General features: G+C 38.8%; 1 protein-coding gene across 6 annotated transcripts in view; it reads left to right on the top strand.

Moving 5' to 3' along the window:
• Positions 1–27,540, top strand: part of GPATCH8 (G-patch domain containing 8) — a 150,653-nt gene that overhangs the window by 67,980 nt on the left and 55,133 nt on the right. For 2 of the 6 annotated variants that reach the window (XM_054537095.2, XM_024234984.3), the window contains exons 1-3: positions 3,376–3,456; positions 11,133–11,150; positions 13,709–13,781. Coding sequence is in view for 1 of the 6 variants with exons in the window: in XM_002827432.6 (XP_002827478.3) it covers positions 3,382–3,456; positions 13,709–13,781 (148 nt within the window). In the remaining 5 variants the exon portion in view is untranslated. Of the gene's footprint in view, positions 1–3,375; positions 3,457–4,523; positions 4,559–11,132; positions 11,151–13,708; positions 13,782–27,540 lie in introns of those variants that run through there. The other 4 variants (XM_054537096.2, XM_054537097.2, XM_002827432.6 and 1 more) reach the window with 4 other exon arrangements.

Below are 27,540 nucleotides of genomic sequence, written 5' to 3'. Positions count from 1 at the left end.
ACTATAATGAGGTTTGAGTTAATCTCAGTATTTGGATATTTATTATTTAGTAATTTAGAAGTACTTTGCAATTAACACCTTTAAAGTAACTTAAAATGTTCAGTGTTGCAGTAGAAATTAAAATGCCAAGAAGCAGGTGTTTGGAGGTAAATTGAAGACAGACTTTCAGCCTGGGCCTGGTGGCTCACATCTGTAATCTCAGCACTTTGGGAGGCTGAGGCGGGCAGATCACTTGAGGTCAGGAGTTCAAGATCAGCCTGGCCAACATGGTGTGACCCCCCTACCACCACCCCATCTCTACTAAAAATACAAAAATTAGCCAGGTGTGGTGGCATGTGCCTGTAATCCCAGCTACTCCAGAGGCTGAGGCGGGAGAATCCGTTGAATCTGGGAGGCCTTGTTTGCAGTGAGCTGAGATGGCACCACTGCGCTCTAGCCTGGGCAACAGACCAAGACTCCATCTCAAACAAAACAAAACAAAAAGACTTTCAGGATTAATAGCTGTTTTTAATTTTTTAAAATCATTTGTTGATGACTGCTTTTTTTCATTCCTGAAATACCCACTCTCAAGTCCTTTTTTTTTTTTTGTCTTTGGAAAACATACTCCTCCTGTCCATTGCTATTCCATTTTTCTTCTTTTTTTCTCTTTCTTTCTTTGGATAGACTTTGCCATACAATTTTATTTTTATTATTTTTATTGTGGTAAAATATGTGTAACATAAAATTTATCACTTTAACTATTTTAAAGTGTATAGTCCAAGCCAAGTGTAGTGGTGTGGTGCCTGTAGTTCCAGCTGGTCAAGAGGCTGAGGCTGGGCTCCTTGAGCCTAGGAGTTTGAAGGCAGCCTGGGCAACATAGTGAGACCCCCTTCTCTTAAAAAAAAGTGTACAGTTCAGTGGCATTAAGTACATTAACAATATTGTACGACTATCACCACCACCATCTTGTTCTAGAACTTGTTCATCACTGCCACACAATTTTAGCACCTAATTGTTCCCTAGTGTTTGGCTGCCATGTTAAGTTATTGGTGTAAGAGATAAACAAGACTCAGTTCTTGTCCTAAAGGACTTCACAGTCTAGTGAGAGAAACGTAATACTTACTATACAATTTGGCAAATTACATGTTAGAGTTCCCCATCATTAGATTTTATTCATTGAATTAGAATTTTAATTTTACCTTGAAAAGGCAAAGTAACTTTTTGTTAGGTTAACATTCAAGTTATCATATCTTTCCACACACTGAATTCATTTAGGCTAGACCAAAAGACTGAAGTCTTTAGTCTTTTGATTTAGGTCATTGTGGGACTCACAAATCCTGATGCCCTATACTTTAAGACAAGAAGGGAACCAGAAAATTGATATTTTGATTTAAAAGCAAATTATGAGCTATTCCTTCCTGATGAAGCAAGGAGATCTGTGAAAACTATGATTACAGATAACTTCTTAGTTGTCTGCAGCTATCATTTGTTGAAACTGTTTTTACTTATTCTAGCTACAGTGACAACTTGCTTGATTATGATCAAATACATCATTATACAAGCATGTTTATCTCCTTTGCGGATCATCTTGAGAGATAGTTGCTTTGGAAACTGTCAAGAACTTATTTTTAATTTCTTGAAAAGCTGGGAGGTATCAGTTGATTTAAAGTTTAATGTCAGCAGATTTAGTTTAAAATAATGTTACCAGATTGAGCAGTATTTATTAAAAAATAGATTTTATTTTCATTACTATGGCTTGTTTTCTTCATTATTAAAGATTTAATGCAATATTGCTTATAAAAAAGTAAAACAGGCTGGGCGCGGTGGCTCACGCCTGTAATCCCAGCACTTTGGGAGGCTGAGGTGGGCGGATTGCCTGAGCTCAGGAGTTTGAGACTACCCTGGGCAACGTGGTGAAACCCTGACTCTACTAAAATATAAAAAATTAGCCAGGCATGGTGGCGCACACCTGTAGTCCCAGCTACTTGGGAGACTGAGGCATGAATATCACTTGAGCCTGGGAGGCAGAGGTTGCGGTGAGATGAGATTGTGACACTGTACTCCAGCTTGGGCTACAGAGTGAGACTTTGTCTCAAAAAAAAAAAGGTAAAACAGCATGGCTCTTTGTAAGACTCTGTAGTCTTCCTAATGTAGTCAGTCTAAAAGAGTTGGTGTCCCAAATGGTTGATAGTGTTTTAGTTTAGAATTTCAACACTTGTTAGGAGAATAAAAGTTCAGATTACTAGGCCTAGATTCCTAAAAAGTTGTGTTTTGTTTTGTTTGAAATAGGATCTCATTCTGTCACCCAGGCTTGGAGTGCAGTGGCTTGATCACAGCTCACTGCAGCCTCGACCTCCTTGGCCTAAGTGATCCTCCCATCACAGCCCCCTAAGTAGCTGGGACTACAGGCTCACACCACAATGTGTGACTAATTAAAAAAAATTTTTTTTGTAGAAACAGGGTCTCACTGTATTGCCCAGGCTGGTCTTAAACTCTTGTCCTCAAGTGATCTTCCCGCCTCAGCCTCCCAAAGTGCTGGGATTACAGGTGTGAGCCACTGTGCCCAGCTCTAATACATTTTTATAAAGTTTTGTTTGTTTGTTTGTTTGTTTGTTTTTGAGATAGAGTCTTGCTCTGTCTCCCAGGCTGGAATGCAGTGGTGCGATCTCAGCTCACTGCAAGCTCCGCCTCCCAGGTTCACACCGTTCTCCTGCCCCAGCCTCTCGAGTAGCTGGGACTACAGGCACCTGCCACCACGCCCAGCTAATTTTTTGTATTTTTAGTAGAGATGGGGTTTCACCATGTCAGGATGGTCTCGATCTCCTGGCCTCGTGATCCACCTGCCTCAGCCTCCCAAAGTGCTGGGATTACAGGCATGAGCCACCGCGCCTGGCCTTTTATTAAGTTTTTCTTTTTTTTTTTTTTTCTTTTTTGAGATGGAGTCTCGTTCTGTTGCCCAGGCTGGAGTGTGGTGGCCCAGTATCAGCTCACTGCAACCCCCACCTCCCGGGTTCAAGCGGTTCTCCTGCCTCAGCCTCCTGAGTAGCTGGGACTACAGGCGCACGCCACCACAGCCAGCTAATTTTTTGTAATTTTAGTGGAGACGGAGTTTCATTATTTTGGCCAGGCTGGTCTCGAATTCCTGACCTCAGGTGATCCACCTGCCTCAGCCTCCTGAAGTGCTGGGATTACAGGCGTGAGCCACCACGCCTGACCCATTTTTATAAATTTTTAAAAAGTTGGAATTTGTGGTGTGGTTTTGATTGTCTACTGAAAATGAATGATTGCAGTGTCCTTTTAGGTTAAAAAAAAAAGTTAAAAATAACCCTTAGTTTGGTTAAGCTGTTAATAAATTTGACACTTAACTGCTTTTGAAAAATAACTGTAATCATCTTTTTTCAGGGTAATCACTTTGATCAGTATGAGGAAGGACACTTGGAAATTGAACAAGCATCACTTGACAAGCCTATAGAATCGGTAAGATAATCAGTGCTTAATTTCGGGTCTTAGCTAGTTAGGTAGTGTTCGTGTGACACTTGATGTGAGTGAAGTTAAACTTATTAATAACCAATAGTACAGTTTAGAGTTGTTTTCTTGCATGCCATACAGTAATCAATTAAAGCTTGGGATGTAATCTAATATTTAATATGTTGGGAAATCAGTCCAAAAAATCTAGAAACACATTAGAATTTTGATGGCAAAATATCTTTTTGGCCCATACCGATACTTTGTTGAAGGTAGCAAGTTAAAGTTTAGTATTTTGTGAATTGAATAAAGGAGTAAAATGTATTTTGATCCTTTATAGCTTCACCTTTCCTGGGCAATATAATTATGTATGAAATGTTCCTACATAAGTAGAATATGTATGGAAATTTTTTTTTTAAATGTTATATTAGAAACATTTAAGGAGTAATATGTTTTATTTACCAGACTGTTGTGAAACATGGCAAGTTTGGTCTCTGTAGCTTAAGAAATGTCTGGTTTTTGTCAAAAGCTGATTATTTCTATCTTTTCACACTGCTTAGTTTTGCACACTGATGATATCAAGCAATAGAACAAGGAGATTTATTTACCTGGCTCTTAGTTTAGAAAAAACTTCTTAATTTTTGAACATTATTTTCATTTTGAAAAACCCATTATTTTTAAATAACACAGTCTATTGTTAAAATGTCTAAACTTGTCATTATTGTCAGCAGTTACTATTTGTGCTGAAGTGTACATATTTAATAAGGATTTCAGTGAGTTATTGGTAAAACTTGAGTGGGGGAAAAAAGTCAAAAAGGGAATCTTAATCTTTATAACCATCATGACAAGCCCCCCCCCCCCCCCTTAAGAAAACTAACTTCTTCCTCAGGAAAATAAGAAGGCAACTTAGAGAATATGGATATTTTAACTTTAGCTTTTATTTTCAAAACTGCAACATAGTAAAGGATCAACATATATTTATGTTCCTAATTAGGTTGGTGTTGTGTGTGTTTGTATGTGTGTTTAGATGTTTACAGAAATTTACACAACTTGGGGTGTTCGACATTTTTCTTCCACAGCAGTTGGCCCATATTAGCTAAGCAGCCATGATCTGGTTTGTATTGCACGGTCTGCCTTTTTTTAATTTCTTCTCTAGGGTTTCTTTCTCCCCACCTCCCCTTCTTATTTCTGTCTTTCTGGTCCAGTGAACACTGCATATAGTACCTTCTGTCTTAATGTGCTGGCATGATGCTAGACTTAGGCATGGCAGTAATTGATGACGCATGTGATAATGCTGCAGAGGGAGAATTCTCATCTGATATTTCACTGAAAGCCTAGTCTTGTGTTTTGACATAAGGATAAAATGCCAAGCCCACTTTGCTAAGTTAAAAATCACTGGTTTTAGGCCGGGCGCAGTGGCTCAACGCCTGTAATCCCAGCACTTTGGGAGGCCGAGGTGGGTGGATCACGAGGTCAGGAGATCAAGACCATCCTGGCTAACACGGTGAAACCCCATCTCTACAAAAAATGTAAAAAATTAGCCGGGCATGGTGGCAGGCGCCTGTAGTCCCAGCTACTCGGGAGGCTGAGGCAGGAGAATGGCGTGAACCCGGGAGGCAGAGCTTGCAGTGAGCCGAGATCGCGCCTCTGCACTCAGCCTGGGCAACAGAGCGAGACTCTGTCTCAAAAAAAAAAAAATCACTGGTTTGTGCCTTGTTCTGTATTATTTTGGGGATTATGACAAGGCAGAATTTTGTAATGAAATCTGTATGCTAGACAGTATCTTGTATTTGCAAAGTAATTTAATTTTTCCATTTCAATTTACAAAACTGGAGGGTCTGGCCGGGTGTGGTGGCTCAAGCCTGTAATCCCAGCACTTTGGGAGGCTGAGACAGGTGGATCATGAGGTCAGGAGTTCGAGACCAGCCTGGCCAAGATGGTGAAACCCTGTCTCTACTAAAAATACAAAAATTAGCCGGGCGCAGTGGTAGGCACCTGTAGTCCCAGCTACTCGGGAGGCTGATGCAGAGAATGGCTTGAACCCGGGAGGCGGAGGTTGCAGTGAGCCGAGATCGTGCCACTGCACTCTAGCCTGGGTGACAGAGCGAGACTCCATCTCAAAAACAAACAAACAAAAAAACAAAAACAAAAAAACCAGGAGGGTCTAAGTTTAAGACAGAGCTGTCAGAATCAACTCCCCAGTACCATATTCTACAAGGTGCATGGTTGGTTAATAGTCTTACACAAGCTATAATTCTGTGGATACTCAACAGTAGCAGTAAATTTAGATGAAATTTGCAACCTAGTATTCATTATTATGATACACAACAAATATTTTTTAAACCACTAAATTAAATGATATTTAACATTTTTTAAGCCTAGAGGGCTACACTGAAATATTTTTGGAAATTTCATTCCTATGGCACATGAGGCTAGTGCTATTTTACCTCTCATAATGTCCAGGACTTTTTCTGCCACATATAGGGAGAACAGTATCAGAAGGCAGTCTAATTGAGTAATCATTGTTGAATAATCTCATTCAGTGGGAGTAGAATTGATAATATGCCTTATTTATTAAGTAGTGCTACCTTCGTCACTTAAAATAGCAAACAGTATATAGTACTCAGGCTGGATATATAATTTTTTAAAATAAATGAATTTTCAGAAATGTATATTAGTAATTACACTTCTAATGAAAATTTACTTCTGAAAGATAAATATATGCATTATTTGTGATGTGATAGTTTAGGTTGTAGGAGAGAACTTCATGGCCTACATTGTATTAGGTAGAAATAGGACGCAGGATCTGGGAGAATAAACAAAGATGCAAGAAAAAATAAGAAAAAATAAAAGAATTGACACACAAGATAAGAGGGATCTTATTTCTGTTGCCTGATCATTCATGAGTAAAATTTTAAGTGTTTTTCTCTTTTTTCAACATTTTTTTTTTTTTTTTTTTACTTTTTTTGGTCACAGAAAATGTTAAGTTTTAAGAGAAACTCCTACAGTGATTGGCATCAAAGTAGATAGTGTTCCCTGCCTCCCACCAAACAAAAGAAGTCCCTTATCACCTAAGGAATGCCCACTAAATAATAAGTAAATATTTAATTACATGGCTGGCTGGCTATATTAAGCTGTTTTGTTTTTAGGGGGAAATGGTGTTACTTCTAACACAGAAAGAGTGCTGAATTAAAATCTTTCTCTGCAGCAATATCTATTGAGAGGTGCTGACTGTTTTGCTACAGCATGCAACTCAAAAGTGGCTGAAAATATGCAGCTTTGGGAGTCTACAGATCATTGCAGGAGCTAAAGGTCTAGTCATTTTTTTTTAACCAAAGGTAATCTGCAGCAGCTGGTAACCGTGGAAGTCTCTGCACAGGTTTGTGCCAAGAATATGCCTGTGTGAAGGGTTATTGTGAGTATAGGATTAAGGTCTTTTTATTTTGTAGTAGGCTAAATTTTATGCAAACCAGCAAGATGGGAAATGAGACATGAAGATGCAATAATGTATTATGCTTTTAGTGAACTTCTGAAGCCTAGATTTGTTAGTGAGATATTGGTATTTCAATTTTAATAGGTAAATGTTGAAAATATATCAAAATCCAGCATTTATAAAGCGTTTAATGATATTTTTTGAAAAGTTTTATTTTCCCTTATTTACTTCAACCAACCAGATATCTTTCAATGAGATTTTTCCTCAAGAATAAAACATCTTTTTAAGAAAATTATATAAGAATTGCTAAACAACTTATCTCTATTAAAAACAAGTTGAAAAGTGTTAACATTTTATCCCTATTACGAAAAGCTTTGAATTTGAATTTTAAAAATTGTTATTGCTTTATGAGATATTTAGGTCTCAAATGTTATAATTATAACCTCCACTTAGTTAAAGACAAAATATTTACAAAACAAAGCTTGATCTAAAGCCATAGCTCCATCTAGGATTCAATCACAGAAGAATTAATTGATGTTATTTAGGATATATGGTCCTTTATGGCCTTTATCATAGTTAGAAGATGAGGAATAGGGCGCAGGGGCTCACGCCTGTAATCCCAGAACTTTGGGATGCTGAGGTGGGCAAATCACGAGGTCAGGAGTTCGAGAACAGCCTGACCAACGTGATGAAACCCTGTCTCTACTAAAAATACAAAAAGTAGCCAGACGTGGTGGCACATGCCTGTAATCCCAGCTACTCAGGAGGCTGAGGCAGGAGGATCGCTTGAACCTGGGAGGCAGAGGTTGCAGTGATTCGAGATCACGCCACTGCACTCCAGCCTGGGTGACAGAGCAAGATTCCGTCTCAAAAAAAAAAAAAAAAAAAAGCACCGGATGCAGTGGCTCACGCCTACAATCCCAGCACTTTGGGAGGCCAAGGCGGGTGGATCACAGGGTCAGGAGATAGACCATTCTGGCTAACACGGTGAAACCCCATGTCTACTAAAAATACAAAACTTAGCCGGGTGTGGTGGCACACGCCTGTAGTCCCAGCTACTCGGGAGGCTGAGGCAGGAGAATTGCTTGAACCCAAGATCATGCCACTGCACTCCAGCCTGGGTGACAGAGCGAGACTCCATCTCAAAAAAAAAAAAAAAAAAAAAAAGATGAGGGATCAGATGGGAGAATGACTTTAAGCTATATAGAAGGCAAAATGCCTGCATCATAGACTTAAAACATGTTGTTATTGTTGTGGTTGGAAGTGCAACTACCCATCAGCCGTTAGTCGGTCCTTGCTCTACCTGACTGATTAAAATTCTTTCTTTATGGTTGTCAGGATGACCTAACAGTTTTAAAAATTAATGTAAGCTTCAAACTCCAGTTGCTGATGTTTAGTTTGCACATCTTAAGGATTTGGAAGTATATGTATAATTGGGTTTTGTCATGTTGCATATCTGTCTAGATCTGTGGACTCCACTAGTTCCAAACTGTAACTCTTTATAAGACTGCTGATTTGATATTTAGCAGTGACCATATGTGGACTGCACTAGAAATAATGTGCTTCTTGGAGCTGAATGGTGTAGCATTACTATATGGCTTTTCTCTCTAGTCTTCATTGTGTCATCTGTAGTGAGCTATAGAGTTTTTTTGTTTCGGGAATTTTTACAACTTGTTTGCATGGGTTCACCTAGTAGCATTGGTTCTTGCTTATAGTCTTTAATACACAATCAGCAAAGCTTACAATCCACTCAAGAGACTTACTATTTTGTCACTGTTGAAAATGGGCTAAATGATGTAAATTGAATGTGGCTGTCAACTAAAACAAAATTCAGTATAGAATTAGTATTCATCCAGTCATGGGCATACCTGTAGCATGGTTTTCTCTTGAGACATAATAGGCCATTTCCTACTGTAAAAACTTAACAGCCAGCTTCATACAATAAAGTAAATTTTTTCCTGTGTTTTGGCAGGCTCCCATCATACATGTGTATTGGTGGTGCTGTTACCAAAATGATCATTGTTACTGTGGTGGCATACAGCTTCATGGAGCAGAAAGTTTCTACTTGGTATTTAATTAATAAAATGTTGAGGAATGGCTGAAACAGTTAATAATGAAGTATTTTTAAATTGCTGGTATTGTGTTTTCAGCATATTGGTAGTTGTTTATAATACATATTTCTTGTTGTCAAAGATCTTCCCGCTTAAAAATTACATCCCTTTTCTCACGTGTTTATTAGAGAAGAACAAATGATGAAAATTAGCATTTTAATGATATATTTATGTGTAGAAATAGGGGAGAAAAAAAGGCCAACTGAGGTAATCTAGGTGAAAAAGTTTGTTTTCAGTTTAGCTACATGGTTTAACCAGAATTAGAAGAAGAACTTCAGTTCCAACCAAAGAAGAGGCCACACAGCCACCATTTTGGGGTCTTGAGCAGAGAGAGAAAACAAATAGGTGGTTTGTGAGAACTCTGAATTATGTAGAAAACCAGCTTTTCTACATAATAAATAAGCTTTGCCTTATTTATTAAAGTTAGGATTTCTTTGCGATTCTTCCATGTACATTTAAATTATATCAAGTTGAATTTAGAAGAAAAAAATTATAAGCAGCCTACCTCTATCATGCATCTTTGTTGTTAACCAGAGTTTTTAAAACGAAAAAAATTTCTGTAATTTATTTTTAGTTCTATGAGATTATAATTAAACCCCAAATTATATATTTAAAAAACAAAAACCAAAAGATTTTTAGTCACTATTATAGTAACTGAAATTAAGTAAAGAGTTACTTTTTTAAAAATTATTTTTAAAAATAATTACTACTTTGGAAATAAATTGGCTGGGCATGGTGGCTCACACCTGTAATCCCAGCACTTTGGGAGGCTGAGGTGGGAGGATCACTTGAGCCTTGCAGGTCAAGGATGCGGTGAGCTGTGACTGTGCTACTGCACCCCAGCCTGGGTGGCAGAGCGAGACCCTGTCTCAAAAAAAAAAAAAAGGAACAAAGAAATTTAGTGTTCATTGCCCTTGTTCTGTCTAGATTACCTGTTTGGGCCGTAAGCTACTTGTGCCAACTTGGTGTTATAAATAGCATCCATGGGCCAGTCGTGGTGGTTTATGCCTGTAATCTCAACACTTTGGGAAGCCAAGGCAGGCAGATCACTTGAGGTCAGGAGTTTGAGACCAGCCTGGCCAACGTGGTGAAACCCTGTCTCTACTAAAAATACAAAAAAAAAATTGGCTGGGTGTGGTGGTGCGCGTCTGTAGTCCCAGCTACTCAGGAGGTGGAGATTGTAGTGAGCTGAGATTGCCACTACACTCCAGCCTGAGCTACAGAGTGAGACTCCGTCTCAAAAAAAAAAAAAAAAATCCTGGAGTAATTGGAATAATTTGCAAAAATTACAGTCATAAACAGTGAGAATAGATTGCTTGTTTCCCACAGACTGGTTATTGAGTTTCTTGTTCTTTCACAGAGATAGTTTTGATCATTTCAGAGGTAGACAAGTCTGGTTTGTTTTACTTTGTTGTAAATTATTTTGGTGTGCCTCCTTGTGTTAGCCATCATCCTTAAGCCTATTGGATTTTTGACGAGTGTTTATAAAACCTTTTTTTCTTTTATTGGTAGGAAGGGAGACCATACTGAATACTAGCCCTTCCTGCAGAGTCACAGAGCTGCCTTTTTTCCTCCAAAAGCAGGTAGTTTGAAATGATAGGAAAGGTCCGGTTTTTCTGTGTTGGTCGTTCATTTACCCTAGGAGGTTGGTGAAGGGAGGAGATTCTGGGAGATGTGTCTATTGTTTCTATTGCCTTTGTTATGATTGGAGGGACTTAGAGTGGCAAGTTAAATATTTTATTATAGTCCGTGAGAAAGTGGATTTAATTAAAGAACAGTTTTAACCTAAAGTTTTAGAAGAGAAGTGCCACTACCATTTTCTATCAATGATTTTTTTCTGAGAAGGTGACAGCCATCCTCTTGAGTGGTTTTGTAAAAGTGGTGCTAATGTGTATAACTTTAATTTTTTCTTTTTTTTCTCCCTCTCCCTTTAACATTTGCTTTTCCTTTCACTGTTGTCAGTCACAACACGCTGCTCTTGAATCTCTCAGCTGGTCTTGACTCGTGAATTTACTTATGCTTTCACTCTTTAATAAATACATTACTTGCAAGCAGTGAATTGAAAACAAGACAAAAAAAAAAAACGACCATTAGTGATTGGACAGTTTCTTACTTTGTGTTACATTTAACTGTTCTTTTGACAGCCCAGTTTTTAAAGCCAGGTTCGTATGGAAATGCTTTCACTCCACTTGCACTGCTTTTGGAAATAGCATACTGCTTCATCTGTCTGTTTATTTTAGTGCATTCATAATATAACACAATCAGCATAATGTCTCATCTCCACTTAGCCAAAGATTGAGTTTTCTTTAAAAAAAGAAACAACAACAACAAAATGGGGGGGGAGCAACAATTTTTGTCAGCATTGTTTAATGCCTAAATCTTGGTGCCAAATATAGTTATGAGTCTGTTAAGAGATTAAACAATTATTTAATAAACCATATACTCTTAGAGTCATTCTGCTATCCTTGTCCTGTCTAGAATTATTCAGTTGTAGGAATTATGATATGAAATAAGGATTTTCTGCACAGGTAAGTTTGTTTTCGTAGTAGTAAAATAAGGGCCTGTTTACCTTTTTGTTTCCTGCTAACATTACTTATATTGAGACTTTTAATCTTTTCTTTTTTAGGGGGTAATAAAGTTATAAATAGTCAGACACTGAACACTGGGTAAGGGAATGCTTTTCCTGGCAGTTCAGTTAGGAGTGGGGAAGGGAAGAAGCCCCAGCAGCAGTAGTGTTATATTAAATTTTTGTGATGTGTAGTAATGCGGAAGTCAGTGCTTGGGATCAGTAGTGTTTCTAATTATTTCAAATGGTATGGAGCAAAAATAACTTGCAGCAAACTTTTATGCACCATAATGATTTTATATGTATATTTGAAACAATATGTTTTGTTTTATAAACAAATTTTTCATTATAATTTGCCTCCAGTTTTTGCTTTTAAAAAAGTATCCTGGGTTCATGCCTGTAATCCCAGTACTTTGAGAGGCTGAGGAGGGAGGATTGCTTGAGCCCAGGAGTTCTAGATCATCGTGGGCAACAAAGTGAAACCTCATCTCTACAAAAAATAAAAAAATTATCCAGGCATAGTGATGTGTGCCCATACCTCCCAGGCTGAGGTGGGAGGATTGCTTGAGCCCGGGAGGTCAATGCTGCAGTTAGCTATAATTGCACCACTGTACACCAGCCTAGGCAGCAGAGCAAGAGGCTGTATCCAAAAAAAAAAAAAAAAAAAAAAAAGGTCCTAGTTTTCCCCCATCAATGAAATAATTAGCTGCTTAGCCCAGTTTTCCAGGTTGCATGCTGTCATAAACTTATAGAAGAAATGGTCCTTAAACAAACAAACAAACAGAGCATTTGGGAGGCTTAATCTTCTTCTAACTTCTGGTTAGGGAAGGTAACAGTAAAAAAATGTTTTTCTTTCCTCTATGAGTTCAAAGAGCACTTTATCATTGAATATGGAGATGCCAGACAGTTTAATGTGCAATATTTGGTTTTAATGCAGAAATTGATGGTTTAGTCAGCTTTATAAATTGATTTCAGGAAATATGGGATTTTCAAATGATTTACCTTTGTTTTCTGCTAACATTACTTATATTGTGACTTTTAATCTTCTCTGGATTAATACTATAAATTACATTTTAATACATATAGAATACTTTGTGTTTAGAATTTTTCAGTGTTGTCCATTGGGTGAATACCATCATTTTTTCTGATACAGTTAGTGCTTATTTTAGCCTTGTCTTGGTACTTCACAATAACTGTAAAAAGCAAAGAATTGGACAAAGAAACGGCTGCAGATGTTTCCAATACCTTGACCCCTTAAACGAAAGCTGACATTTAATTGTTGTTTCTAGCATTTTTTTCATGCAGTTTACATTGAAATACCTTTTCAAATGTGCTCCTGGGAAGATGAGACATTATGTATGTTGGTTTCTCCCCCTACATGCACTAATGGTTCTTTACTGTTAACTTATTGCTAGGCCTGTTTCATTCTAACATCTTAGCATTTTTGTTAGACTACATGTTGAAATGCATCACTCAGTCTGTGCTTGAGCTCATTTTATTTTTCTGTTTAATCAACTTAATTTCTTGTTTTACTAACCTCACTGTTTTTTCAGTTTAATATTGGCTGCATGCTAGTTAAATATTTATATTATATATATTATTATTATTTTTTTAAACCAATCAAGTCTAGCCTGGATTTTGCTCTGATTGTTTTTTCATTTCTAGTGGTGGGGCAGTCTTACACTTACAACTTACTTTGTATAATGAAAGCCTGACACATAAACAAAACAACTAAACACAATGTAGATTTTCTTTAAAAAAAAAATCTTAAAGTGGTGCTGTTTAGGTGGTGGATATGACTGTATAAGTACCTTGATTTTATGCTTTTTAGTGTAATTTTAAAACTTCATAAATGTATTCTTCCCCTTTTCCTTTTCCCCTTTTTCTCCATTTTAAAATGTTATATACAAAAGTTGCCCAGCACACCATCAGAAAGGACCCTTACCCCATATGTTCTTCCCATATAAAATACTAGCCAGCTTTTCTTTTTACATTAATGTCCCTCTTATTGGGCACATTTACCCTATTATTAGCACCTTTTTGCATGCATATATGTAGAAGTATTTCTTGCTCATCATCTGTTTAAATGTCTCTAGGAAGGGAAGAATATATTATTGGAATATTTTTGGTTTGTCTCTCTGTTCTGTCTGTCAGGATAATATTGGACACCGCTTACTCCAGAAACATGGGTGGAAGCTGGGCCAGGGATTGGGAAAATCTCTTCAGGGTAAGTGTTTACATTTATCAAAGAAAAAGGAAGAAAACCATTTCTGATGCAGATCTTGTACCTGAATGTATTTGTTGTGTTTTTAAAAAAGTGCTTGGGTTTCTCCCTACTGCCTTTTTCCCCTTAGAGTAGTCTATTTGTCCTGTAACTGTATTTTAAGTCACTGTTAAGCCTCTATATTTGCCAGTAATTTGCAAGAGTAAGCTGCTGTGTCATCAAAACTTTCAAGTCAAACGTACTGTGTGTGGCTCAGCCTGTTTTAAATTTTTTTTTTTGGTGGAGGTGATGGGTGAGTGGAGTAAAAGGAATGCAAAATATCAGAGTATGCTTTCTTTGTGCTATTTAGTAATGTATTGTGGCTTCAGTATTATAAAGAGAATCATTCAGTAGCAGAATTTAATTTTTATCCTTTTAAATTCTCCCTGAAGCTGGTGATTGCCCTGGCTCTTTTGCTCTGCAATAAGAAATTTATGTAGTGGTAGAGAAGAAAAATTAACCTCCATGAAACATAAAATGAAAGCAGAGGTTTTTGAGGGCTCTCTGAGCAGAGAGGTTATTTCTCAGGTTCCTATCAAGGTCTGGAAAATGTATGGCTTAAAGTTTCCATTGCATTTGTTACTCTGTTTATACCAGTCACTTGTATTAAAAACAAAATACTAATATTTCAGCTTCTGAGTTCTCTCTAGTTGGAAACCAACCAACTGCGTTCACTTTTTAGCTTTCTCAGATTCAAGAGCTGCTGTTTGTTCTTTACAGATGTGATGTGAATGCTACCTCAGAAATTATGGGAATTGGCCGGGCGTGGTGGCTCACACCTGTAATCCCAGCACTTTGGGAGGCCGAGGCAGGTGGATCACGAGGTCAGGAGTTCAAGACCAGCCTGGCCAACTGATGAAACCCCATCTCTACTAAAAATACAGAAATTAGCCAGGCGTGGTGGCACATGCCTGTAGTCCCAGCTTGGGAGGCTGAGGCAGAGAATTGTTTGAACCTGGAAGGCGGAGGTTGCAGTGAGCCAAGATCGTGCCACTGTACTCCAGCCTGGGCAACAGAGTGAGACCCCGTCTCAAAAAAAAAAAAAAAAAAGATATTATGGGAATCATTGTGCCTCTACGTCTGGTCATGCGGGAGCTTATTGTATAATAGGCATCTTTGGGGGAGAAGTGTGCTTCTGTTGACTAATTCTTTGAATTTTGGAAATGGATTTTCAGTTTGAATGCCAAAGTCTGATCGATTCAAGTGTGTTGAGAGGAACACAAGGACAGGTGTAGTGGCTCATGTCTGTAATCCCAGCAGTTTGGTGGGAGGTTGAGGCAGGAGGACTGTTTGAGGCCAGGTGTTCAAAACCAGCCTGGGCGAGATAGCGAGACCCCGTCTTGATTTTTTAAAAAAGAAAAAAATAATTAATTAATTAAAAAGAGAGAAACCAGGAGGACAGGGCTTGAAATAGGATGTTTCAGTTATTTATTTATTTATTTATTTATATTTTGAAATGGAGTCTCGCTCTGTCGCCCAGGCTAGAGTGCAGTGGCGCGATCTCGGCTCATTGCCAGCTCCGCCTCCTGGGTTCACGCCATTCTCCTGCCTCAGCCTCCCAAGTAGCTGGGACTACAGGCGCCCGCCACCATGCCCGGCTAATAATTTGTATTTTTATAGAGACAGGGTTTCACCGTGTTAGCCAGGATGGTCTCGATCTCCTGACCTCGTGATCCGCCCGCCTCAGCCTCCAAAAGTGCTGGGATTATAGGTGTGAGCCACCGCGCCCGGTCAGGATGTTTCAGTTATTAAAACCTTTAATTTTAAAATTCTACTTCTACAAATTCTATTGACTGGTGACACATGGGAGATGCTCAATAAATATGTTTTAATGAAATATTCATTACTAAGCATTAACCTATTCTTCTGGGGAAATAGAAGATTTAATTACCTTTAAACTTGTTTTCCAGTGGCACAAGAACTCTTTGCAAACGATACAAAGAATACTCTGATTAAGAGCAATTCGTATGGGATAGACCACAGATTTTATAAGAGCCCAGAAGAGAGAAGATAATCAGGACTGAAATAGAGATGGCTTTTTGATAGAATTTGTCCCAGTGGTTTGCATAGTTTTAAGTGTTGGGTTGACTTGAATGGAGGTGATTGTTTTAGAAGAAGGTCAGAAGACTAGATTTGCTTTTCTCTCCAATTTGAAATACCTCTTCTATTTGAGGACGCCCAGGAACATTATTGATTGTTATTTTCTTTGTTCAGGCACACAAGGTGGGGCTGTTTCATAGTGGCTGGCAAATCTGTTTGAATCCCAGAATTTTTTATGTTAAGCATCAGAGACTTTAAAGTACAACTAGAACCTGCAGAGAGAAAGGAGGGAGAAGAGATAGATAATGTATTTAAGAAAGGATAGGTAAATGGCTACTCATCTACTTTTTTATGATCCAAAGTTATTTTCAATTTTTGTTTTTAAGGAGATTTTAGGCAGGGTGCTGTGGCTTATGCCTGTAATCTCAGCACTTTGGGAGGCTGAGGCAGGAGGATCGCCTGAGCCCAGGAGTTTGAGACCAGCCTAGGCAACATAGACCCCATCTCTATCTCCCCCTACACCCCACCCCCCAAAAATTAGTTGGGCTTGGTAGTCCATGCCTGTGGTCCCAGTTAAGAGGTTTGAGGTAGGAGGATTGCCTGAGCCCGGAAGGTTGAGGCTGCAGTGACCCTTGATTGCACCACTACACTCTAGCCTGGGTGACAGAGTGAGACTCTGTCTTACACACACACACACAAAAAAAACAGTTTAGAATTTTGGTTCCCTTTAAACTTTGAGCTTCTTGAAAAGAGGAATTAGGTTTTATCCATATTTTACCTCCATCTCCGTGGTAACAAGTATATATAGTAAGTACTCAATAACTCATAAATCTATTCATTTAAAAATTCAAGGGAAATTTAAAGCTCATTTGAAGGTTTTTTTCCTTTTTAATTGTTAAAAAACGGATAACATAAACGGGTGCAGTGGCTAGCGCCTGAAATCCCAGCACTTTGGGAAGCTGAGGCAGAAGGATTACTTGAAGCCAGGAGTTGAGACCAGCCTGGGCAATATAGCAAGACCCCCATCTCTACAAAAAAAAAAAATTAATTAGTTGGGCTTGGTGGCACATACCTATAGTCCCAGCTACTAGGGAGGCTGAGATGGGAGGATCACTTGAGCCCAGGATTTGAAGGATGCAGTGAACTATGATTGGGCCATTGCACTCCAGCCTAGGTGACAGAGCGAGACCCTCTGTTTAAAATAAATAAATAAATAAAATAAAACGCACCCTTTCCAAAACACATAACATAAAATTTAGCATCTTAATCATTTTTAAGTGTACAGTTGTGTATGTGAAGTATATTTACATTGTTGGTGCAAAGTCCATCTGTTTTAAATGATTAGTATCTTTATTCTCCAAAAAAAATGGAGCCTTATTCTGTTTCCAACATTAAGAATTGAGTTTGTTTCATAACTGACTGTTTACTTCCTGGTGTCAGATTCAGCAGTGTAAATGCAGGCATTGTGCTGGTTTCTCTCACATACCTCTTTCTGTAGTACCCACATAATTTAACCTAGAATATATCCACATTTATTGCATATTGAGGCAATTTATGACAGATTTCTTTGACCATACTAAACCTTTGATATAAATAACCACTCAAAAAAACCCTGTTACTCTAGTGTAAACAGTAATGCCTCCTTGTTATACTATAGACTAGGCATCGCATGTGATTTCTGGGCTTATGCTTTTGTAAGTTCTTCACATTGCCTAGTTCATTGTCAACTCTCCTTTTTATTTGAGTTTAGGTTTCTTAATATATCTCACATGCAACCATCCACTAAAATTTTAAGCCTGGTCCTTTTGGGCTTTTTTGTCAAAGGCTTAAAAATTATTTTGACCCATGCAAGGCTTTTGCCAACAAAAGTTGCAGTTCTTGGTGCTCCAGTGCTAATGTCTTGTTACTGAATAGATTGGAGAATAGGGCGTGCAGACTCTAGAATGAAGTTATCTGTGGCAGGGTATTAAATTGTACTTTGTAAACTGAGTTTATTTTTGTACTCATATTTTCTTATTCACATTTCATTCTCCCTTAGTATTTATTAAAATATTTCAGAAATTTTAAAAAAGTTATATATGGTCGATAATTGTTAGTATTAAAAAATAAAAGACCTGAAGAAAATATAATGTTGACAAGATATCTGAAGGAAACAACACAAAAAAAGCACTACTGATGAGAAATATTATGAACAATTATTTATTATAGAAACAGAGGATATGTTTAATTCAGAATAAAGCAAGAGTGAATGATAGTTGTATTTTGTAGCATTTAGACTGGATTCAGTTCTGGAAATTGTTTTATAACCTTTTGTCAGCTTTGAAATGTAATGTAGTTCAAAATTTTTATTTTTCTGTGAAATACATTTAGTCAGTAGGTGTAGCCCAGAAATGGTGCCTGAAGTTTCTTTGTTACATTGTGTAAGTGCTATTTGATGATTTGGCTGATTCTTTGGTGACAGACAAAAGTTTAGCTCCTAGGAAAAATGAATGGGGTCTGATATTATTTCCTTTCTCACCCTGTTTAGAAGGTTCGATGAGTACATTTAGACAACCAACACATATTTACTGACCTAACACTACATTCTTGTTATACCAGCAGTAAATACCCTAAGATATGGAGAGTAGATAAGACATGGTTCCTGACTTTCAGGTTTATTTCCCAGTCCCTCAAGTCTTGCTTTTTTTTTTTAACTGCTGTAGACCTTTGAAGTTTCCTTGAAGCCAAGGATGATATTTTCTACTTTTCTGCACTCCTTTCATACTTAAATTAAGTATGTGATCAGTCTGAATATTTAATTAAAAAGTTGTTTCAACCTCCTTGTGAGTAGGGAGTCTCACTAATTTTTGTGTAAAAGTACTTGGTACAGGTTGTAATGGCAGTTTGTTAACATTTGGAAATAAAAGATCTGGGTTTGAGTTTGGCACTACCATTTCCTATAAGTAAAGGGACAAGGTACCATTACTGAATTATTTTCCTCAGCAATAAATGGATATTAAAATCTCTGCCTGTCTTCTTAAAGAGTAGTTATGAAAACAAAGTAAGTGAACTCACATTATACAGACTATAAAAATGCCATATATGCTTATTATTAACACCTATTATATGGTACATAGTTATTTTAACTGAATTAGAGATAATCTATCCTTAGGGCTTCCAAGATTAACAACAGTAATAGTTAATATGCTTTATATGTGATAGATGTTAGACTTCAGGATCTGTGCTTTTGATGTTAGATGTGTTTTAGAGCCCCTAAATCCCTAATTTTGGTGTCTGTTTCACTAATTCTGAGCTCACTAGTCATCTCTACTGCTGAGTCTAACTTATGAAAAATCTAACATCTAGAAAGAGTGTCAGTCACTCAGTCGTGGCGTTGGAACAACTGAATAACAACCCAGAATTTTGAAAGTTGGGTCCCCATTGTCATTCCTTACCCCACATAGATTCCAGGTGAATGAGAGGTTTAAATGTAAAAAATGAAATCATGAAATTATTAGGATGAACAATGATAGAATTATTATCTTAAAATAATATTTGAGTAAGAAAAGCTTTTCTGAGCATAACCCAAAACTTAGAAGCCATTAAGAAAAGGTTAAGGCCAGGCACAGTGACTTAAGCACCTGTAATCCCAGGACTTTGGGAAGCCAACGTGGGAAGATCACTTGAGGCCAAGGGTTCAGGACCAGCTTGGGCAACAACAAGACCCAGTTTCTACAAAAAATTTAGAAATAGATTAGCCGGGCATTGTGGCGTGCATCTATATTCCTAGCTATTCGGAAGGCTGAGGCGGGAGGATCCCTTGACTCTAGGAGTTCGAAGTTGCAGTGAGCTGTGATTGTGCCACTGTACTCCAACCTGGGCAACAGAGAAAGCCTGTCTCAAAAAAGGAAAGGATAAGTTTGACTATATTTCATCATAAACAAAGTCAACAAACAGACTGGGGAAAATATCTGTAATATCTCATTATAGGCAAAGAACAACTTTCCTTCAGGTGTTTATCAGCTTGAGAAAGACCAAAGTCAGCCTAGTAAGATTATGGGAAAATAGGTACTTACATCATAGCCATGAGAGTATCAACTAGTGAAAACATTACAGGGAACAACTTAGATTACTTAAAAATTAAAATGGATGTGTTCTTGAATCCAGCTTTTTTTTTTTTTCCTTTGAGACAGAGTCTTGCTTTGTTGCCCAGGCTGGAGTACAGTGGCATAATCATAGCTCACTGCAGCCTTGATATCCTGGGCTCAAGTGATCCTCCTGCCTTAGACCCATGAAGTAGTGGGGACTACAGGCGCATGCCACCACACTTAATTTTTTTTTTTTTTTTTGAAACGGAGTCTTGCTCCATCGCCCAGGCTGGCTGGAGTGCAGTGGCACAATCTCGGCTCACTGCAAGCTCCACCTCCCGGGTTCATGCCATTCTCCTGCCTCAGCCTCCCGAGTAGCTGGGACTTCAGGTGCCTGCCACTACATCCGGCTAATTTTTCGTATTTTTTTTAGTAGAGACGGGGTTTCAGCATGTTAGCCAGGATGGTCTCCATCTCCTGACCTTGTGATCTGCCCACCTCGGCCTCCCAAAGTGCTGGGATTACAGGCATGAGCCACCGCGCCCAGCCCACGCCTGACTAATTTTTAAGAAATTTCTTGTAGAGACCAGGTCTCACTATGTTGCCCAGGCTGGTCTTGAACTCCTGGGCTCATGCGATCCTCCCACCTTGGACTCCCACAGTGCTGGGATTATAGGTGTGATCCACGATGCCTGGCCTTTTCATGCAATTAACAAAATTTTTAGGATATAAAATTCTTAAGCACATCTTCCTGGTTACTAAATAATTAATATGATTGTTAACACACAGTTGCTTCCTGTGTAATAACATGTACATTCCGTTTGTTGATACTGAAGCAGCTTTTTCAAAGTTTTGCTTGTTTATTTGGAATATATCTCCAGACATCTCACACATCATTTTAAGAACATTGTATTAAGTTTTGGGATTGAAATAAATAAATGTAAAAATTTTACTTTATAAAATCATTAGCTAAAAAATATGTTGAGAGAGATGAACATTCTCTGTAGCTTGTATAGTAAAACTGAGACATTTTATTGTGAAATATTAAAATGGTGCATTCTGTGGGCATATAAGAGTGTGCCTGTATATTTATGTTTGTATTTACTTGACCATAAAGATAAAATTTTTGTTAAAGATAGACTCTCTGAAGGGAAACTGAGTTGCATTTTACTATATTTTTAAAATTTGGGCCGGTTGCAGTGGCTCACACCTGTAATCCCAGCACTTTGGGAGGCCGAGGCGGGCGGATCACCTGAGGTCAGGAGTTCAAGACCAGCCTGGCCAACATGGTGAAACCCCTTCTCTACTAAAAATATAAAAATTAGCTGGGTGTGGTGGTACGTGCCTGTAATCCCAGCTACTCAGGAGGCTGAGACAGGAGAATCACTTGAACCCAGCAGTAGAGGCTGTAGTGATCCGAGATTGCACCACTGTACTCCATCCTGGGCAACAGAGCGTGACTGTCTCTCAAAAAAAAAAAAAAATTGTTCTGTAGTTGTATTACTATTCAAAAAATATAATTGTTTGAGAAAAGACCTAAAGAAGGCAGAATGAAAACAGAGTAGAGTTGGGGGTATTTCTTTGGTTTTATTTATGTATACCTCCTTCCCAGTCTTGTTTCAGTTAGGAAATAAATGGTGAATACAGTGTAGGGTAAGGCCTGCATTACATAAGTCTCAACTATGTTTAGACTACATTTTATGACTAAAGGAAAATTAGACTTTTTTTTTCCATTGGAGATGAGGTCTTTCTATGTTGTACAGGCTGGTCTCAAACTCCTGGCTTCATGCAGTCTTCCCACCTTGTCCTCACAAAGTGCTAGGATTGCAGGCTGAAAACTAGATTTGAATTCGAAAGAATAGAATAGAAACATGTAATGTTACAATTTAGGCTTTATTTTTAAATTAGAATATGAATTAATATTGCACTAACTTCTGGCCTGGTGTGGTGGCTCACGCCTATAATCCCAACACTTTGGGAGACTGAGGCAGGAGGGTAGCTTGAGGCCAGGAATTTGAGACCAACCTAGACAATATAACAAGACCTCATCTTAACAGAAATAGAAAAATTAACCAGGTGTGATGGCACATGCCTGTAGTCCTAGCTACTTGGGAGGCTGAGGCGAGAGAATTGCTTGAGCCCTAGTGTTGGAGGTTATAGTGAGCTGTGATGTGCCACTGCACTTCCTGCACTCTAGCCTGGGCAACATAGCTAGACCTGTCTCTATAAATAAGCAAGACCTGTCTCAATCAATCACTATAAATATTTTACTAATTTCTTAAGAAAAATCATTTTTTGTCTGGGCGCTGTGGCTCACGCCTGTAATCCCAGCACTTTGGGAGGCTGAGGCAGGTGGATCACCTAAGTTCAGGAGTTCGAGACCAGCCTGGCTAACATGGCGAAACCCCGCCTCTACTAAAAATACAAAATTAGCGGGGCATGGTGGCGGGTGCCTGTAATCCCAGCTACTCGGGAGGCTGAGGCAGGAGGATTGCTTGAACCCAGGAGGCAGAGGTTGCAGTGAGCTGAGTTCATGCCAGTGCACTCCAGCCTGGGTGACAAAAGCAAAACTCCGTCAAGAAAAATCATTTTTTGAGAAAATATTTTCATTAATATTATAGTGACATAGATACATTTTTCTGAATAGTCTTTACAGAAGCTAAGTTGTCTTTCTATCTTACTTTCCCTTTTCAATTCATGTTTTCCTTTATAAAAAGGAAATAATGCTTAATATTTATTATGTGCCAAATATTGATCTAGAGTCCAGATGTTTTGCACGGTCTCATTTAATGAAACAGATATTAGTATGCTCATTTTATTTTATTTATTTTATTTTTATTTTTATTTTTTTTTTGAGATGGAGTTTCACTCTTGTTGCCCAGGCTATAGTGCAATGACGCGATCTCGGCTCCCGGCAACCTCTGCCTCCCGGTTCAAGCGATTCTCCTGCCTCAGCCTCCCGAGTAACTGGGATTACAGGCATGTGCCACCACACCCGGCTAATCTTGTATTTTTAGTAGAGATGGGGTTTCTCCATGTTGGTCAGGCTGGTCTTGAACTCCCGAACTCAGGTGATCTGCCCACCTCAGCCTCCCACAGTGCTGGGATTACAGGCGTGAGCCACCACGCCCGGCCACTCATTTTATAAATGGAAAGTTTTGGAAAGATGATACAGCTACTGAGTGTCTGCCATTCAAATATAAGCCTGACTTTGAAATCAATATTTATACCTTTTCCCTTCCTAGGAAAAGCTGATACTGAAAATAGGAATAAGTTGGTGGGGGAATAGCAAATATGTAGCTCCCCCAAATCACAGATCAAGGTATGGATTGTCAGAAAAGCTTAGTTATACACAGAGCTGGTGTATTTGAAGAAGCATGTAGCTATAATCTCCGTTTCCTGCTAATTAAATGGGTCTTGGAGTCTTCATACAGTTACCAAAGGCAACCATAATTTTAGTTATTCACAATCCACATTTAATAAAATAAAATATAGAGCCTGTAGAGCCTTTGACCTTTTTAATGGAATAAATATAAACTATAGAGAAGAGGCCCAGATAATAAACAAGATTAGTCAGAATTGGCAGTCTAAGGTAAGAGGTTAGGTTTTTAGGGATAAAACAGAAAAGGAAAGGACCGGACGTGGTGGCTTACCCCTGCAGTCCCAGCACTGTGGGAGACCAAAGCAGGAGGATTGCTTGAGGCCAGGAGTTCAAGACTAGCCTGGGGAACATAGTGAGACCCTGTCTCTACAAAAATTAAAATAAATATAAAGATGAAAGGGATCGCAGGAGACTGAATGAGAATGGTAAACTTGCATGCTGTATAGAAAGGGACTATTTGTTTCTCAGTACGGAGATCATCACATTTAAAGGATAAATGAAAAGACCTTAAATGTGAGTTAAGTCATGGCAAAATAACAATCAGAAAAGAAGTTGCAGTTCCAGGGGCATGTGCCTGTAGTCCTAGCTACTCAAAAGGTTAAGGCAGAAGGATCAGTTGAGCCTGGGAGTTCCAAGTCCAGCCTGGGCGACATAGTGAGACCCCTTCTAAAAATTAGGCAAGGTAGTGCACACTTATATTCCTAGCTACTTGGGAGGCTGAGGTGGGAGGATTGTTTGAATCTAGGATTTGAAGGTTACAGCTATGATTGTGCCACTGCACTCCAACCTGGGCAACAGAGCAAGACCTTTTCTCTAAATAATAATAAAATGCTATAAGGGTTCAAAAGAAGAATAACTACTTCACTAAGTCCTGAGGAGGGAGGAATAGATATTACCAAAGACAGGAGATACTGATGTATACAAGGTAATTGCAGTTGACAAAGAGTAGGCGTGGCTAATTGGAGCAGATTATGTCCATGGTGTAGTGGATTTTATGCATTTTTTAACAGAAGAAACCGCCTCAATTTTTTTTTTTTATGTTAAACTTCAGTATATGAAAGAGGGGGTAGCCCACCAGTTGTTTTGATTGAAGCAGAGTTCTAGGTCTCCAGGAACAGTTTAAAAACTGTAACTAGGCTGGGCACGATGGCTCATGCCTGTAATCCCCAACACTTTGGGAGGCTGAGGTGGAAACATCTCTTGAACTCAGGAGTTTGAGACCAGCCTGGGCAACATAGTGAGACCCTGTCTCTACCAAAAAAAAAAAAAAAAAAATTAGCCTGGCATGGTGATGTGCACCCTTAGTCCCAGCTACTTGGTAGTTTAGGTGGGAGGATCACGAGAGGCCATGAAGTTGAGGCTGCAGGGAGCCGTGTCATTGCCAGTGTACTCCAGCCTGGATGACAGAGTGAGAGCATGTCTCAAAACGCGCACCCGCACACACACACACACACACACACACCCCTACCTATAACTAGAAGGGAGAAATGGGAAATATTAATATAGGCACAAATCTCTTATATGCTTAGCATATAAATCTCATATATGCCAAGCACTTAACAAATATCTCATTTAAATCTTATAATAAGCCCCTGAGAGAATTACTGTTGTCCCATTTTGTGGAAGAAACTGAGTCTTAGAGAAGTCTATTATGTTGCCCGAGGATAAGCAACCAGTAAACTATAGAATCAGGATTCAGATCTCAGTCCTTCTGCCTCCAAAGCTCATGCCACAGTGAATGTGGAAGGCTTTAATGCTCCTCCAATCTGGAATTGTATTTTGTAAGCCAAAGACACCTTGATCAGAGCAGAGGTATAGACTTACAGCAAGAAGAGATACTGAAGGCCGGGTGTGGTGGCTCACGCCTGTAATCCTTGCACTTTGGCAAGCCAGTGTGGGTGGATGCTTGAGCTCAGGAGTTCGAGACCAGCCTGGGCAACATGGCAAAACCCCGTTTCTACTTAAAATGCAAAGAAAAAATTAGCTGGGCGTGATGGCGTGCGCCTGTAGTCCCAGCCATCTGGGAGACTGAGGTGGGAGGATCGCATGAGCCCAGAAGGTCGACGAGGTTGCAGTGAGCTGGGATCATGCCACTGCACTCCAACCTGAGTGACAAAGTGAGACCCTATCTCAAAAAAAAAAAAAAAAAAAAGATATTGAAGATAAGTTAAAACTCACTATACAGTTGAGAAATTTATTTTTAGGGTTCCAAAATGTTTTAATGATAGGGCTGAAACCCAAACCCAGATTCTTTGATTTGCCATTGAAATCTCTTTTCATTACCCCAGCCAGGCATTGGTGATGGAAATAAAATAATAGTCTGGTCAAAGTATGTCTGAGGATGGAGATGGAAAACCATTTAGAAAGTTGTCTGGGTATGAGTGTAGATAAGGACTTGAAAGAGTAATAGCAGTGGAAATGGAAAGGAAGGAATAACTATGAAGGCTGATAAAACAGGTCAACTATGAAGACAATATATAGTCAGTTTATGCATATGTTTGACTAGCAAGCCCCTATTCACTAGACTTAGTGTTAATCTTTTATAATAGCCATCATTTATTAAGTGTTTACTGAGTGTTGGACATGGATTTTCTAACTTAAATCCTCTTTGAGGTAGATACTCCCATTTTACAGGTGAGAAAATCGACATTCTGAGCAATACTTTGCCCAAGATCTTTTTTTCTTTTTTTCTTTCTTTTTTTTTTTTTTTTTGAGGCGGAGTGTTGCTCTGTCACCCAGGCTGGAGTGCAGTGGTGCAATCTCGGCTCACTGCAACCTCCACCTCCCTGGTTCAAGCAATTCCCCTGCCTCAGCCTCCCAAGTAGCTGAGATTATAGGTGCACGCCACCACACCTGACTAATTTTCCTGTATTTTTATTAGAGACTGGGTTTCACTATGTTGGCCAGACTGGTCTCAAACTCCTGACCTCGGGCAATCCGCCCGAATTGGCCTCCCAAAGTGCTGGGATTACAGGCGTGAGCCACTACGCCCAGCCTGCCCAAGATCTTACAGCAAATAAGTGGTAGAATCTTGGTGTCAAAACCTATGCTTTTAACCAATATGCTGTAATGTACCTAAACTGTAGGTGCTAGCTTACTTCCCTATCCTGGAGAGATGATGGTGGTGAGAAATACCAGTGCCACCGAATTGAAATATACAGTAGTTATTCAGGCCAGAAAAAGTGGAGATAAGTCTGAATGTGATATATTCTCATAGGGCACTTGAAATGGTCATATATATTCTTCATGATGAGTATAAATTCACTAGAAACTTAAGGCTAAAGTTGAGTGGTAAGAACTTTTGCCAAATATTTAGGGATGGAAATTGGTGTCCAGGGAAAAAGAAAATACTGTAACTTATGTCTCATACTATAATTTCCTCCCTGACTTCTTCTACTTTCTGTTTCTCTCCTGTGGCATTTTAAATATTCAATCTTGTATAATTTTTGTTGATGTGTCTCTTTTACCTAATTCAGTAGACTGTAAATTCCTAAAGGATAGTAATTACTGTGCATTTATGTATTCTCTATTGCTGTTTTTCTTGTTTTGTATTCTGCATATGTTTATTGCATGCTTAAAATGTGCCAGATCTGGGTTGGGTGTGGTGGCTCATGACTGTAATCACAGCTCTTTGGGAGGCCAAGGCAGGTGGATCACTTGAGGCTAGGAGTTCAAGACCAGCCTGGCCAACATGGCGAAACCCTCTCTACCAAAATATACAAAAATTAGCCAGGCATGTTGGTGCACGCCTGTAATCCCAGCTACTTGGAAGGCTGAGACATGAGAATAGCTTGAACTCAGGAGGCGGAGGTTACAGTGAGCCGCCTGGGTGACAGAGTAAGACTCTGTCTCCAAAAAAAAGAGAAAAAGAATATGCCAGATCTGTACTAAGTCTTTAAGAGTGAATAAGATAGAACCTCTGCCCTCCAGAGGTTTATTTCTAATAGGGAAACAAATAATGTAACAAATTTAATACAGTGTAATGACTTTTAATTGTGAAGTTAAAGGTACAGTGGAGGCTTAATAGAGAATTGAGCAATTTAACTTATAATTTCAAATTTTTTTTAGTAATTAACAAGTGAAAAGTCTCAGATTGTGAGAATAAAGAAGCAACCAACTATTTTCCATCTGTGCATCTATACTTGCTGATAGATACATGGAGTACAGGTGTCTGTGAGTTAGTGGAATCTCTTTAATTCTTCCGTGAGAAGCATTGGTATTTTAAAGTGGAATG

The sequence above is a fragment of the Pongo abelii genome, chromosome 19, assembly GCF_028885655.2.
Source record: "Pongo abelii isolate AG06213 chromosome 19, NHGRI_mPonAbe1-v2.0_pri, whole genome shotgun sequence".
NCBI classification, from domain to species: Eukaryota; Metazoa; Chordata; class Mammalia; order Primates; family Hominidae; genus Pongo; species Pongo abelii.
This window is presented reverse-complemented; position numbering and strand designations above follow the sequence as displayed.